Here is a 16,007-nt window from a genome sequence, read left to right on the forward strand (position 1 = left end):
TTGTTGACACATGAATGACCTTGAAGAATAACTCGAGGTTTCTTCCTATCTAGCTATTAATTTGGCAAGTAGAAATATTTGATTATATAGCTCATGTGACATTTTAATTTCATGAGAACTACAAAGTTCATTAAAAAATGTGTATATATATCTTTCTATCTCACGTAATCTTTGTTAAAATTTCTCTATCTATTTCAGTTTGGTCTCTCAATTTTCATCCTTCTTAATTAATCATTTTATTTTCAAGGTTTTGGCCTTTCAACTTTTCATAAAAATCTATTTTTCTCTCCCACTATTAAAATTTTGCAATGTATGCACTCGAGACCTCACATGACACTACGTGCATGTGTGTTTTAAATTAAATAGTTACCCTATTAAATATATTAAAAAAATGAGTGGATTAAAATTTACGTTAAATACAACACAAGTATGTACCTATCAGATTATAATAAATAAATATATAAGAACTAAAAAAAGCTTTAAAAGGTGAATTATTAGAAAGAAAAGAAAAAAAAAAGAGAACTTGATATCAGATCTCATGTCAATCATGTACATTATTTGGAATGCAAGCAACTAAATATACTTTTTTTTCTCTTCAATATTATCTCTTTAAAAGAATAATAAACATTTGGTAATATAATATCCATGGCCCTATCATGTGTCTTGATCTTATGCTTTGTGTATTTTCAATGTCGGAAATAAAGATGGATAAAGTGGGCCATTTTCCGAATCCCAAGGTATTTTTGTACCAATCACTAGACAACATTCAGAAATATAATTTTACAAATTGGTACGAAGGAAACTTTGGAACCCCACCCATGAATAATACTAAGTTTTAAATCTTTAATATTCTAAAAAATATATTTTTCTTTTTAAGTTCAAAAACCACGCACGGTGGAAATTTGGACATCAACTTTTTAGTTGAAAATATGTCTCTTAGTTTAAATCTTATTCTCATGGCTAAACTTTTCTATTTCTTTTTTGTTAGGTCTCTAAAATTTTGTTAAGAAGACTTAAAAGGTAAAAATGCATTTTGTTTAATTTGAATTACTTGATAATGTGCAGATGAAATATAAACAAATACTTGAAACCACATGTGATATAGGTTAATTAGGTGTGTCGTGATTTCTAAAATGAATACATGTTTACGTTACAAAATTAATGATAAGGACTCAAAATAATTTTATGTAAAATTGAGAGATTAAAATAGAATGCTGGAAAATTGGAGGACAAACAGTACTATTGAGATATTGTCCACTGAAGCAAAATACTTTGGTTTGAGTCTGAATAGTTGTGTTTACACACGGATTTCAAAAAAAAAAAAAAGAGGACAAATATAACATTTGAAAGTTTAAGAATCAAAACAAAATAAGTAAGATAGGTGAAAACCTAAACACTCGAATTGAATCCCATAACCTCTTGTTCTTTTTTTTATACTTAATTTTTTGTTTTTATCATTGAACTTCCAAATATTTCGTCTACGTCTATTTACTTTGCTTAAATTTGGCATAATAATTATTTTAATTCTTAAGGTTTATTTTTATTATTTTTTTAATACAAATCTATATCGATTTAGAAACCTAATTCATAACCTTTTTAAATTTTTACTCATCAATTCTAATTACACTTACACTTTTTGAAAATTTCCCCAACAAAGTGAATCCATTGGGAAATCTCTCTCTAAGCTTAGGTTTTTTTTTTTGTGAGTAATAAATTAGTAAGTAATGGTACTATTTTTGTGAGGGTTAAAATGTGTCGATATACTCTTTTGAGAGCTTTGTTTTGTTGTAATTTATTTCATTATATCATTAGGATTTTATAATAAGGTGTAGAGCATCGTCTAAGATTGAATAAGTTGGTTTAATCCTAAATCTGAAAAAAAAAAATATTAGATAGTGGCTTGATGTTGAAACCGTAAAAGAATGGTTAATAATTTGATCTGGGACCAGTTAAAATTTTGGTAGAAAAAAATATTTGTTAGGGGTTAGCTCCTGAGAGAGGAAAAAAAATGTAGTCAATTAGGTTTATTAAAGGGTGTGTTGTGGGGAGAGGAGGAATTTTTGAATCACAATAAGAATTTTTTATTTATTTATTTTTTACTACAACGTGTTGAGGAGGAGATTCAAACCTACAATCTCTTGACTATGGCAAAAGTTTTTTATTTAATTCTTATTTCTTGACATGATTACATTTCTACCGCTTCTTTAATTATTTAGGTAAATTACATGTCATTAGACTCATTATTAGTGAATTAAATTTTGTGGCGGTCTTTATTAGATTGTATATATTAGGTGCCCGTTGAATATTTTCTTGTTAGGTTTTGGGTGTTGATTTAATTGTTTTTGCATTAAAATAATGTTGCGTTAAAATCAAGAAAAAAATTTAATTTTGCAAGCAATTCTATTCCCTCTTCTAGTATTCGCATATATGATCCTACATAATCTATGAATGATATTAATAACGTTTTATCAATTGAGTTATATTTAAGTTTGCACTTCAAACCTATTAATGTCACTTCAAATATACTTATTTCAACCAATTTGAACATAACTCTCAAGTATTTATGACATAATATATTTTAAAATATAGATGTAGAAATTTCAGGCCTACCTTATTAAACTAAATTATAATAAATCAAAATAGTCATTTGGAGACATATATACCCTTTTATGTAAATGAACTAGACACATTTGTAAGTTAAATGTTTATAAATAATTAATAAAATTCAAAATAATATTTTATACATAATTCAAGAAGTAAAACAAAATGTTCAAAATTTAGTCATAAAATATGATTAGTTTATATCACAAAGAAACAAAGTCGTTAACATTGCTGGGAGGCAAACTGCGAATGACTGACCTGTTCAAACGAAATCAAGCATCCCGACTTAACAGGTTCGAGTCGAGTACTTGGGTAAAAACAAAAACGCTCACGACTTCCATTTCAAGATATGGAAATATCTGGTGAAATGCACGAACCAAAGGTTCAAGAGATGGACCTAGTGCGAGCAAAGAAGTATCCGATGGGACGGATAGCTACTTCTTTGACTACTATAAATACTTCTCCCTTCCACCACTCTACGTATGAAAATCTGTCTAAAGCTGATCTTTGAATTCCTAACTAACTTGGGTGTTGGAATGACCCACCTATTTTTGTAGGTATCTCTAAAGGAATTTGCACCAAGTTATTAGTACCAACTTCATAGGTCATCCTCCGTGCCTCAGTCAAATTTTCGCATCAACAAAAATAATTAAAACATTTATAACATTTTTTTAAGTTAAATATTCAAACTATAGCTCCTATATTTATAATGTATGTTGTTTGGGGAGAAAAAAAAATACTAATGATAACAAATTTGTAATTTAGTGTGTAAAAAAAAGAGAAAAATTTTAAAGTGCCCTCATGGAAATTGGCCGTGACCCGCGTACTAACTGTAAAAACGATAACGCCAAATTCCGCCAGTCGGCACCGCATGTCCGCCGCCGACCACGCTGATGGTCGGCCTAACGTGGCCGGCGATTTACGGTACACGTCACACCACTGAATATACGCCGCCTACCCATTAGTCTACCGACACGTGGCTAAATGTTTCTTCGTGGGTGCCATCTCCTTACTTTAATAAATCGACTCTCAGAAAAGAAAAACTAGTTTTTTATTATATGTCAGCCAAACATCCCCTAAGCCCTAACATATATATAAATATTATTAAAAAAAAAAAAGGCAATGTCAGAGAATTTGTTTTTTAGAAATTGTATTTAAAAAAAAAAGTGTTGTCTTTTCTGTTAATAAAAAAGGACGGAGAAGTTATTTTTATTTTCTTTATTATTGTTTGTGGCTGAAATTATATATACGGTAATTAAAATAATATTTCTTTTGGAAATTTGTATTATTTTACCCTTAATGGAAGACAAGGGCATCTTTTATGTACAAAATAGGACGATATTTTTGGTAGAACGTAATCTATTTAGAGATTCCAAAGTTAATAAAATTATTTGAAATTTCATTCTTTTAACTAGAGCATCAAAACTACCTACATATTTATTAATATTTTTCTCCACAAATCAGATGGTATTTTATATATATATATATATCTCATTCCTAATTTAGTGCAGAAAAATGATGTGACATGTAACTTAATTTGTAACTAGTTTTGTATAATTATTTTAAAAAAATTGTTTTTACTGTGAATTGACCATATTTGTCCCTTCAAAGATTGCAGTAGCCTGGAGAAATATACTTTGAGGAATTTTCACTTTAGATAGTGTTTTTGTTCCTGAAACTTTTGCCCAATTTGGCAATTTTCACTCTTTGATTTTACCCCCTTGAACTTCTATTCATTTTCATTTTACTCAATTACTTATGGTTATTTGACTTTTTGTTAAAATTTCATTTAATACATGTGATAAAGATAAAGTGATGCCGTATCATGAAACAAATTAAAAAAATCTAGTAAGGGGAAGCTTGGATTTATTAAAATTTTATAACTAGAATTTTGGTTTAAGAAATATCTACATGAATAAAATTTTAGGATTTGTTGGATAACCATTTTAGTTTTGAAAATAAGCTTCTAAACCCTATTTTAATCGTCTATAATTATATTTGTTTTTGTCATCTACTTTAGACAAAAATATTTTACAAATATCTAAGCCAATGTTTAAAAACTAAAAAAAAGGCACTTTTTAGAAAAAAAAAATATCATGGATTGGTAATTGGTCCAAGGAGCTAAGAAAATTCAAAAGAATTTAGAGTGAAGGTCAAATAAGTTCAAATTATCCCATAATTGTCACCTATCTAAGATTTGGTATCCATGTCGATTCACGTAAATTGACAAACACTCACGGATATAAAAAAAAAAAAACTTAAAACTTTTAAAAAAGTTGCTTTATAGTTCAAATTTACTTTGACAACTCGATTATGTTTTTTTTAGTTCAACAATATTGATGACAGAAGTACGTATATTAAGCGAAGAAGGAAGGGACCTCCCCTCTTAATTCATTGTAATTCAAAAAGCATATATAAAATAAATCGCAAAATTTTATTTTAAAAAGATAATATACCTAAAAAGTTAGCATGTAAAATTTTGCCCCGTCCCAGAAAAATTACAGTTCCACCCTTAATCGAGGGTGTAGACCAAACTTTCAATTTCAAAAAAATAATTGATGTCTTATTTATTAAACTATGCTCGAATTGAGAAATTAAATTTTCAGTTAATGGAGGAAGCAAAGTAAAAAAAAATTTAAGACCAAAACGGCAAATCTACCCTCTCGCATGCAGTTAGTTGTTTTTGTGACTAACAACGAAACTGTTATTCATAATAATATGTGAGAACTTTATGAGTATTTAAAAAATACAAGGATTTAAATCTTAAATAAATTGATTTTTTCAGTTGAAACAAAGTATCGGTAATGATCATAATGTTCTGAAGTGGTCAAAATAAAGGAAAAGTCAAAAAGGTAAAATCAAACGGAACTGAAAGTCAAGATAAAGTCTTAAATGTGCCATAAATTTTCACAGCTAAATTAGACAATCTAACCCATTATTTGGACCAACTCATTTGACTTACCATTTCCATATTTCTCATCTACATAATCATTTAAATCCACACAAAATATATATATACATATATGTAAATAAATAAAGTTCTAACTCAAACCTAACTCGAGTTACAGATATCTGATTAAATCATTTAATTACGTTTTTCTAATCTTTCATCAATGACAGCAACCATTTTTATAATTATAAATAAATTAAAAGTCCACATGAACAAAATTGATACACAAATATGTGAAAGATATAATTTAGATAGAATATTCCTTTTATAAAATGTGTAATTGAACATATGTAGCCATAATAAAAGTATCAAATAGTGAAGATATAGAATAAAAATATAAGAAATAAATACTAGTGATCTCTTTAAAACAAATATTTGAAAGATTGCATAAACTAATTAGGCAACACCAACGATAATAAACAAATATATATATATATATATATATTTGTAAAAAAATTCACTTTCATCATAAACATAAATGTGACCAGATGTATCAATTTTTTACTTATCAAATTGCATCTTTAGACTTTTAAAAATATTAAAATTTTTACCTTTTGATAAGGAAGAACCATTAAAAAAAAGTTATCAGATGTGTTCGTGAATTAAAAACATATTTTTGGAATACCACGTTAGATCTTTGTTTGATTGAAATTGGTGAATTTTGACATAATTATTTGGGGCTGGTTTGGTTTTTAAAAAACATGGCTGTTTGATAACTAATCCAATTTTCTGTTTTTTTTGTTTTTCAAAAACCATTTTAAAATTCTACATAAATTTCAAAAAACAAGTTTTTGTTTTTCAAAATATCAACTTTTTTTCTTCCTCATATTTATCTCTAAAAAAATTATTTCTCATTCTAAAATTTTTTTATTTCTAAAATTTCTTTCTATAAACTTTATTTTTCTAACTCTAAAATTTTCATATTTTGAATGATTATTATTATTCGTCTTTCTCTAAATTTTTATGTATTTTCGTTTTTTTCTCTACAGTTTCATTTCTCTGACTAAAAATTTAATATTTTTTCTAACTTTTTTCTCTCTAAAATTTCATATTTTGTAACTTTTCTTTCTCTTCGTAATCTATTTTTTCCTCTGAAAATTATATTTTATTTTCTCGTTCAATTTTCTTTCACGGTAACTTTTATTTATCTTCATATTTATTTATTTTCTCTAAAAATTATATTTTGAATCTTGTTTTTATCTCTAAATTTGTTTCCACTGTACTTTTTCTCCTTCTTTATAATTTTTTTATTTATTTAATATATTTTTTCCTCTCGATTTTATTCTTTTTCTCCAAAATTTTTCTCTTTTTTGTCTTTAACTTTTATTTCACTATTTTATCTCTAAATCTTTTTATTTATCTCTCTAAAATTTATCTTCCAAAAGTTTATTTACATCTTCATGTCTCTACGCGGGATGACAAAAATTTCTGTAGGGTCGGGTCCTAAAAACAGGAAATACATGTTCCAACCTCGTCTCGTCCCCGATTCCATTTTTTAAATAATTAATATATATTTATTACAATTTTTCATGCATAAACTCTAAAAATAATTAAAAACAATTATAAAATTGATAATTTTTCTCGAGAACATCTCTCAGACCCAAGAACGAGGTGGAGACGGAGACTAAAAATTTTCAGGAGCACGAGAATAGGGGAGAACATCCTCACTCGCACCCACACCATTGTCAGCTCTACTTTACATAAAATTTTCTCTCTCTAATATGTATTTTCAATTTTGTAACTTTTTAAAAACAAAAAACAAAAAATGGTTATCTGAAAACTAAAAACCAAAAATAAGAAAAATCCAAAACCAATAAAAAGGTTATCAAACATATCCTTATGATTTTGAGTTTGATCCCATTTAATTTTTTGCAACATTTGATTTAATAGAAATTATTGAGAAATTACTTTGAATCAGCAAAAATTAAATAGATGGTAAAAATCGTAACACATGTCATCTAAATTCAAGGTCAAATTTTAAAAAATTAAAAGTTTATAATCAAAATTGATATGACAAGTTAAAAATTGATATTTTGGCAAAAATATTTTAATCAATTTTGTGTGTATATAATATTCAGCCACCCGTGGGTCTGTAGTGCAACCACCAGTAAAAAATGCATTAGGCGCACGATAGTGTAAAGAACCTCAATATGAATAACGTGCGCCTAGAAGCGTGGGCCCGGGATGGCGGCATACGCTTGTGACCTTGACCTTCCCCATGCACGTGCACGATTTCCTAAGAAGATTAAATAAAACGGTTTTTTCTTTTCCTAAACAAAATTAGAAAATTAAAATTCATTAGCTTCTTTTAGCGCGTGAACGGTGGAGCCCACTAACGACGACTGGGGTTAAAAAAATACGGTAACTGCTTTCTCGACGGACGTTACCCACGCGACGGTTAGTCCGCCGAAATGGCTTTTCACAAATTAACGGTGATTAACTCCACGATCGACGGCGCCAACTCCGCTGTCACGCGGCGACAAAATCTCTCTCTCTCTCTCTCCCTCTGTCCTTTCTTCCTCGGAGAAATGTATTTAAAAGAAAATATAATTATTTATTTATATTTCTGAAAATTCGGTGGCTTTTAGATACTTGGTGGGCCCCCGCGGCCCATCATCAACTTGTTCATGGTGGATACATTTTCCTAGTTTTAAATATATATATATTTATTTATTTATTTACTCTCCATTTTTATTCATTTTAGTTACTTTTAAAATACTTATTTTTGTATTTCTAAATTTTATTTATTTTAATAGAGTATTTTTAAAACGTTAGTCTTGATCCTATATTTTAAAAAATGTGATGCTGAAATTTTGATCAAAATAAATGAGATCAAAATAGTTATTTTCTAAAATTATATAGACAAAAAAAAACATCGTGAAAGTACCTGGCCTATAGGGATTTTTAATTTCTATTCATCTTTTAAACAATCATAAATTACCAAAATTTAAGTTTTTCTAAAATACAGCGTTTATAATATTTAGCACATACCTCCAATGGTGCATCCAAAAATTATATTCCTGTGAAGGGGTAAGGTTTGGAAATTGAAATAACATATCATATATGGGTTACCTAGCAATAAAATATTCCATTAAAGTTCGAACCCCACCTCTAAAACGTTGTACCCAAAAAAATTAGAATTACTTTTTAGTCATATTCAATTAGAATTTTTATTAGAATAAATATTTAATATATGTAAAATTCTTGTTTGAAAAAAATATTATACAAATGAATCGGTGTATTAAATATAATTTATTAGGTACTATAGAAAATATTGATTACACTCTAAAAGAAAAATGATCGGGAGGTAGCAAAATTTAGAGATGTTTATGCAGTAAATAGGGTAAGGTCAAATTTTGTCGAGGTATGACAAGTGGAATAGCTTGAGCATTCAATCAATGAATTACCTACATAAGACGAGCAAATATTTCGACGCTCAAGTCAGTTTAAGTTCGACCTTAATAAGGAGTTCCAGATAGAATTTGATACCTAATGTAGGAGTGAGATCCTCTAATTATAGGTAGGGGAACGATAGGCCATCAGATAGGCAGTTACGTGTGTTGGTCTGAAGGTCAGACGAGTGAGTGCTTGAGCTCAAACCTAGTTGAAGGTCGTGCTGTTGGGACGAGTCGAGGGCTTTTCATGTGAATTGGTCCACCTGGTGCTTTTTCTGTCCTCCACGTAGCAAATTTTCTCCCTCCAACAAAAGATGAGGACGTGGGTTCTTCCAAAATCAAGAAATGCATTACCTACAAGATTTAAAATGTCAATATTAATGATAATATTGAGATCTCAATTTTATAAAAAGATATAGAAATATGATCTTTACAAGATTTCTAAAAAATAATAAAAATGATTTAAATTAAAAAAAAGTATTTCATCATCTTAAAATAAGTTAAAAAGATTTTATGTATGTACTAATAATATTTTATTGATATTTTTTGCAATTCATTTCTTAAATCAATATTGAACCTATAAAACATGCAAATAATTACATCTGGACAAAATTTTAAATATCGTATTTTTCGATCCTTTATTCATTTAAAATAGAGATTTCTCGAACCCCACCGAAAAAATTGACACTTCGAGTCTCAATTCCCATCCTCCCTTCCATTATGTCATCTTTAGAAGTGACAAATTTTCTGCAATTTGTATTTTTTTTTCAAGTCAAATTTAAAATAATTATAAATTAAAAGATTTTACTAAATTCTGAAAGGGATGGTATTTCCGGGACAATGAGAGAGATGTCATCTTCGCAATATTATTATTATTATTTTGTTATATTTTCTGACACAAGCTGCCCAATCTTCTAATTCTGTTCCACTTTATTACTATAATCGTAATTATTTTATTTTTAATATATTTTCTACTAATTGCAATTTTTATATTCTTTTTGGGGTTATAGAAGTAAGTTTTGCTATATTTAAACTAATTATTTTTTTTTATACAACACGTAGAGGTGAGAGTTCGAATTCATACTTCCTAATTGGAGATATGTGTCTTGATCATTTAAGCTAGGTTCGATTTGACATATTTAAACTAATTATTAGAGATTGGGTGATACATTTCTCCATCAATATGTTTGAAACTGAAATAGAGAAGAAAATAAAAAATAATTTTTAGTGTTCTAGTTTTATATGTTTAAAGTATTTTATTTTCATCACTAAACCATGCATATAAATATATTTAATCATAATCATTAAATTTTATGGGAAAAAATATATCTTTTACCTATTCTATCAATGTTGACTCTAAACTTTTAATTTCTTCGAATTAAATCTTAGATTTACATAATTGTTGCAATTTTTACACACTATTCAAATTCTACTAATTCCCCCATTAATTTTAACTATATATATAAACTCCAAAACTTCACTAATTTAATGAAAATCATGAACCATATTTAAAAAAGGAAAAAAGATCATGAGTTAGGTGACATACAATTTTTTTGATATATACAATTAAAAAAACTAATCAACCTGATAAAAATAGCTTAATGGTTAAGATGTCCAGGCTAGCAAATGACACACTAATTTCACGAGACAATTGTCTGCTCCCACAACATTTGGTTACCAAGAAAACTCATAGGACATTAAATCCTATATAAGTGAACATTACAGTTTGAATCCATTCTCCTTAAATTCTTTAGAATTTACATTAGTCCCTCCAAACCAAATATGCAAACCCATAGAAAATTCTTAAAAATGATAAAAATAAATCCTTTTCAACCCTTACTTAAGACACTCTAACAAAATTTAACCATAACATGAGATCCTCTTATTATTTCAAGCCCTTCAAGACACCTGATAAACCTTTCGCGTATTTGTTGTTGGAATTTTTTAATAAAATTAAATTTTGATAAAAATAAAGAAACACAACTTTTCGTAATACGATGTGTCTTTGTAAATGATACAACCTTATATGAAAGGATATGTTATTTATCAAAAGACATAATCTTATATGAAAAGATGTGACTTGCCACAGATAATATAAATTGTGGTTTCTTTCCAGTTTTGCAAAATGAAAATTATTCCCTCAATTTTTCCTTCATTTTTACTCTATACGATTACTTAAATACTAAGGTTCGTTGAGTCCTGTGCGTGAACTGCTGCATTAAGAGGTTGGTAAATTCATCCTATCATAGGAGATAATTGTTCATGAAATCTTGAATGCCATAGAGGGAATAAAATTGTTAAGGAAACAATACTACTTTGGATTCGAATTGTTTAACTTTGTGTTTCTTTAATTCCTCTACCTATTTTCTCTAACATTTATCAAGTATAACATATATACAGAGTACTGTGACTTCAGATATGCATATTAAAATACTAATGTAAATATATTTATAAATCGTATGAGTCGGTCAAAACAGTTCAGAGTATAATTTTAATTTTCGAAATATTACTTACCTCCTCAAAATTAAAGGTTCATCGAAAATTAAGAAAAAATAGTTGAAGTGGGTTTTGGGTAAATAGTTCTTTAAGTCGGATGATAACACTAATGTTCGAAAAAGATATTTTTAACATTTAGGATTGAATTTTTTTTTTTGAAATTTAGATGTAAAAAAGGGAAAGAAAATCATTAATTGGTAGGCTCCGTCCACGTAGGAGCGCATGTACAGTTTGAAAGGGTAAATGAAAGGCGCCGAATTTTAGATGGTCCCACGCGATGCTCGTTAAAGCTTTTCCACCAATCACTAAAATCCCACTTTTGCCCCCTTCTCCCACCCATATTTACCAAACTGCCACTGCCACATTCAATTTCATCCATTTAAATTCCACTATTTTAAATTATCTTTTAATTTCACTCCCATCACATTCTCCACAAACTAATTAATGAGCTCAATAAAGTCCATTGAAATATAATTAAAAGAGATAAGTGGATTATTCAGTTTTCTATACCGCATCTGTTCTAAAAAATATTAAATAAAATTCAACCAATAAAATATTTTAAATTTACTCAAAATTCTAACTCTGAAAATACTCGAATTTTTCAATTTTTTTGTATTGCTAAAAACAAGAATAAAATTTATTATTTATTTGATGATATTATTGATCTACTTTTTGTTGGAAATAGAAAATTGATATTTTTAACAAATAAAATAAAATAGAAAAAGGAGAAAAGAAACTGAATTGGGATTTGGACTTTGGAGAGTGGCTGTGGGGCGGTTGCCTGATGATGGACGCAACTAGTTGATTCCTTTTTTGTTTTTTTTTTTCTGGGAAAAAATTATTATTATTATGTATTTATTTATTTATTTATATAAAAAAAAGCAGAACCACTTTTCAATAACCAGAAAGGCGTTGTTTGAAAATTAATTGTATATTATACCTAATGATACATGCTTTGTATTGTAGTGCTTCTCTTTAATTTAATTTGATCTTTTAATTTAAAATTGCAATTATTACAATATTTGCCACTTTATCCAACTTTCAAGCTTTGAGAGTCTTGTCTTTTTCTTAAAAAAAAAAAAACTTTGAAATTCTTGCATTTTTTTTCCAAAGCATTGAAATTGGGATAAAGTGCCCAAAATTAGTTGTAAAAATGGCATTCTTCTATTTGTTGGAGTTATTATTATTATTATTATTTTTTAATGCGGTGGAAAGATATGACTTGTGTTTGGACCTTAAAAAAATAAAAAAATATCTAAAAATAAAATTAAAATTTAGATTAAGATAGACCATGTAATTGCCAACATAACCTTAACTCGACCCCTTACTCCTTCAAAATCTACGTAATTTCGAAAATGCTTTTTTTATATAAAAAAAGAGAGAAATGAGAAATAAAACAGTTACCAAAATTTTATACCTAAAAAAACTAAAGACAAGAAACAATAAAATGAAGATTAGGAAACAGACCTATGAAATTCAACATCAATCTCATAACCTATCAATTCAAATTTATTTTATTTGAGTATCTATTCTATATTCTTTTTCTCAACTAACGAGTTAGATAATCTAAACCATTTATAAATATGATTATAAATTATTCTTTATTTTTTTAAAACAACAGCTGTCTTTAGAAGGAAAAATGCATGTGTTACACAAATGACCAAATTCGTGTATTAATACCTTGAGTAATGTAAAGATTAAAAGAATATATATCGTAATTTTTCTACTAATTTAATTATTACTTTTGGGGGGAAGGAATTATAATCAGAATTATTCATTTATTAAATAAAAAGAATCTTGCATGGGACAAAAACATTCAGTCAGACTAATAACTGTTGAAATTTGTTGAACAGAAATATTAAAAAAAAATGGGGGAGAAAGAAAATAATAACAATATATAAGATGGAAATTATGGAATTAAATTAAAGAGAAGGAATTAAAATTAAGAAAATTCCCTCTGAAATTTGTCTACATAAGAACGGCTCAACAGCTTCTGCTCTCTGCTCTGCTGTGGCCTTTCTTTTCCCTTGTCTCTCTTCACATTAACCACTTTTGGCTCTCCCTCTCTCTCTTTCGCTCATAGCTGTAGAGAATCAGAGATATATTCCACAGCCTTCTCTCTCATCCCCTGAATTTGAAATACCCCAAAAGAGAGAAGAAAGGGGAAACGATTAGGACCATGGGATTCTCTCGCATTCACCTTCTATTTGCTTGTTTTCTCTGTCTGTTCGCCATTTTTGCTTCTGGGTCTCGAAGGAATTTCCCAATACTTGACTTTGAAGAAGGCTATAGCCCCCTTTTTGGCGATGACAATCTTGTGCTTCTCAAGGATGGGAAATCTGTTCATCTTCATCTCGATGAGAGGACTGGTGGGGGAACAAAGCTCTTCTTATTTAATGGGGTTTCGATGGATTTGAATATTCTGTTTCTGTTTCTAATTCTTCTGATTTTTGTTCTTCTCTGTTTTACTTTCAGGCTCTGGGTTTGTGTCTCAGGACCTTTACCTTCATGGGTTTTTCAGTGCTTCCATTAAGCTGCCTTCTGATTACACTGCTGGAGTTGTGGTTGCCTTTTATGTGAGTTTCTTCCAACAAAAATGAAACTGTGTATTTCTTCAGGCTTCTTTGGGCTGTTTTAGAGCTTAATATTATCAGTGGTCCAAGTATTTTTCACGTTCTTGTTATGGTTATGGTTGTGGTTTTTTTTTTCTTTTTTTTTTGAGTTTGATGGCCACTCGACTTCCTTCTCTTCTTGTTTGATTCATGATTGTTCAATCAGCTTGGATGAGAAAAGAAAAGAGGGGGAAAATTTGATCGAGTTTTGTGGTTGCAGATGTCAAATGGGGACATGTTTGCCAAGAACCATGATGAGATAGATTTTGAGTTCTTGGGGAATATCAGAGGCAAAGATTGGAGGATTCAGACCAATATTTATGGGAATGGAAGCACAAGCATAGGCAGGGAAGAAAGATATGGACTCTGGTTTGACCCATCTGAAGATTTCCATCAATACAGCATCCTCTGGACTGAATCTCTTATCATGTAAGCCCTTCTTCTTCAGAACCATAATATATTCATTCCAATCCTTTGTTATTCAGAATCAGAAGCTGTTTCTTGTTTGTTATGTGTATATATATATTTTACTCTCTTTAGGGGATTTGAAGTGATGCCTCTGTAATGGCACAGCATTTAGAGCTTCTTAAATCTTCCCTTTTTGGGAAAAGGGGTGGATTCTGGACTTTTCCTTTAAAACTGAGTCCCTTGTTTTGTGAAACCACTTTTCCCATTCCAACAGGATAAAGGGGCTGTTTGGGTTTCCTGTGAAAGAAGATGAAAAGAACCAAAAAAAAAAAGAAAAAAAAAGAGAGGAAAAAAAATGCCAGTTGAATTTTGAAGATTACAAGAGAAACATGTGATTGGATTGGACCCAGGAGGGTGTGCTGTTGACTGCTGCTAAACAATTTTCTTGGGAAGCCAATACAAATTTTTTTTCATTTCATTCAAAAAATTCTTTTCTTTTCTTTTTTGTTTTTGTCTTGACAAGTTGTAAATATTTCTGAAAATCACTGTGATTAGGAAGGGTTGGATTTTCTGCCTCCTTCTAGAATAGGAAAGATCAGAAGTTATATTTCATGGCTGCAGTTCATGTCTACAAACATATTCATCATGTTTTAGACAAGTTCCTAAAAAGTATTTACAGATTGGTTGTGATTTTACTTTTGAATGTAGATTTTATGTGGACAATGTTCCCATTAGAGAGGTGAAGAGAACAGCAAATATGGGTGGTGACTTCCCTTCTAAACCAATGACTTTGTATGCCACAATATGGGATGGATCTACTTGGGCTACCAATGGAGGCAAATACAAAGTCAACTACAAATACGCGCCTTATATCGCCGAATTCTCTGACTTCATCCTCCACGGCTGTGCTGTCGACCCGACCGAGCAGTCCTCGACCAGCTGCGATCACTCCCAAAAATCTGAACCAATCCCTTCTGGTATCACACCATCTCAAAGAGCCAAAATGGAGAGCCTCAGAAAGAAGCACTTGACATACTCCTATTGCTACGACCGCATCCGCTACAAGGCCCCTCCTCCAGAGTGTGTGATCAACCCCGAAGAGGCTGAACGACTCCGAGTCTTCGACCCTGTCACGTTCGGTAAAGGAAGGCGCCATCACGGGAAAAGCCACCACCACAGCCACCCAAGCCAGGCAGAATCCGCTTCTGCTTGAGCCATTTTCTTTTCTTGTGTATAGACGACAGCCGAGGTCAGTCGATAGATTTCTTGAGGGTGATTGGAAGGGGAAGAAGAAGAAGAAGGTGCCATAGCATAGGAGAGATATCCACATTGAAGAGCATCTGTATAGTTCTTTTTTGTTCACATCACATCACACGTTTTTATTAGATTCTTGGTTTTCTGATTATTACTACATATTCACTGCTATATTGATTGGCATTGTTGTTTGGTTTCACACCATTGAATTTGCTTCCAGATTTGTGTACTATTTTATTACACCCTCAAAGATTTGAATAAACAAAAAAAGCAAAAAAGATTCAGCATTTA

The 16,007-nt window shown here is 29.7% G+C and overlaps 1 protein-coding gene across 1 annotated transcript; it reads left to right on the forward strand.

The window, feature by feature from the left end:
• The first annotated feature begins 13,428 nt into the window (after positions 1-13,428).
• On the forward strand, positions 13,429-16,007 carry XTH28 (xyloglucan endotransglucosylase/hydrolase 28). Its single transcript, XM_022290762.2, has 4 exons — positions 13,429-13,811; positions 13,918-14,018; positions 14,275-14,483; positions 15,171-16,007. Exons 1-4 carry the CDS (start codon positions 13,622-13,624, stop codon positions 15,673-15,675), a joined length of 1,005 nt encoding a protein of 334 aa, XP_022146454.1. The 5' UTR covers positions 13,429-13,621; the 3' UTR covers positions 15,676-16,007.

Source organism: Momordica charantia (assembly GCF_013281855.1).
Source record: "Momordica charantia cultivar OHB3-1 chromosome 4 unlocalized genomic scaffold, Mcharantia_2.0 BLBB01000004.1, whole genome shotgun sequence".
NCBI classification, from domain to species: Eukaryota; Viridiplantae; Streptophyta; class Magnoliopsida; order Cucurbitales; family Cucurbitaceae; genus Momordica; species Momordica charantia.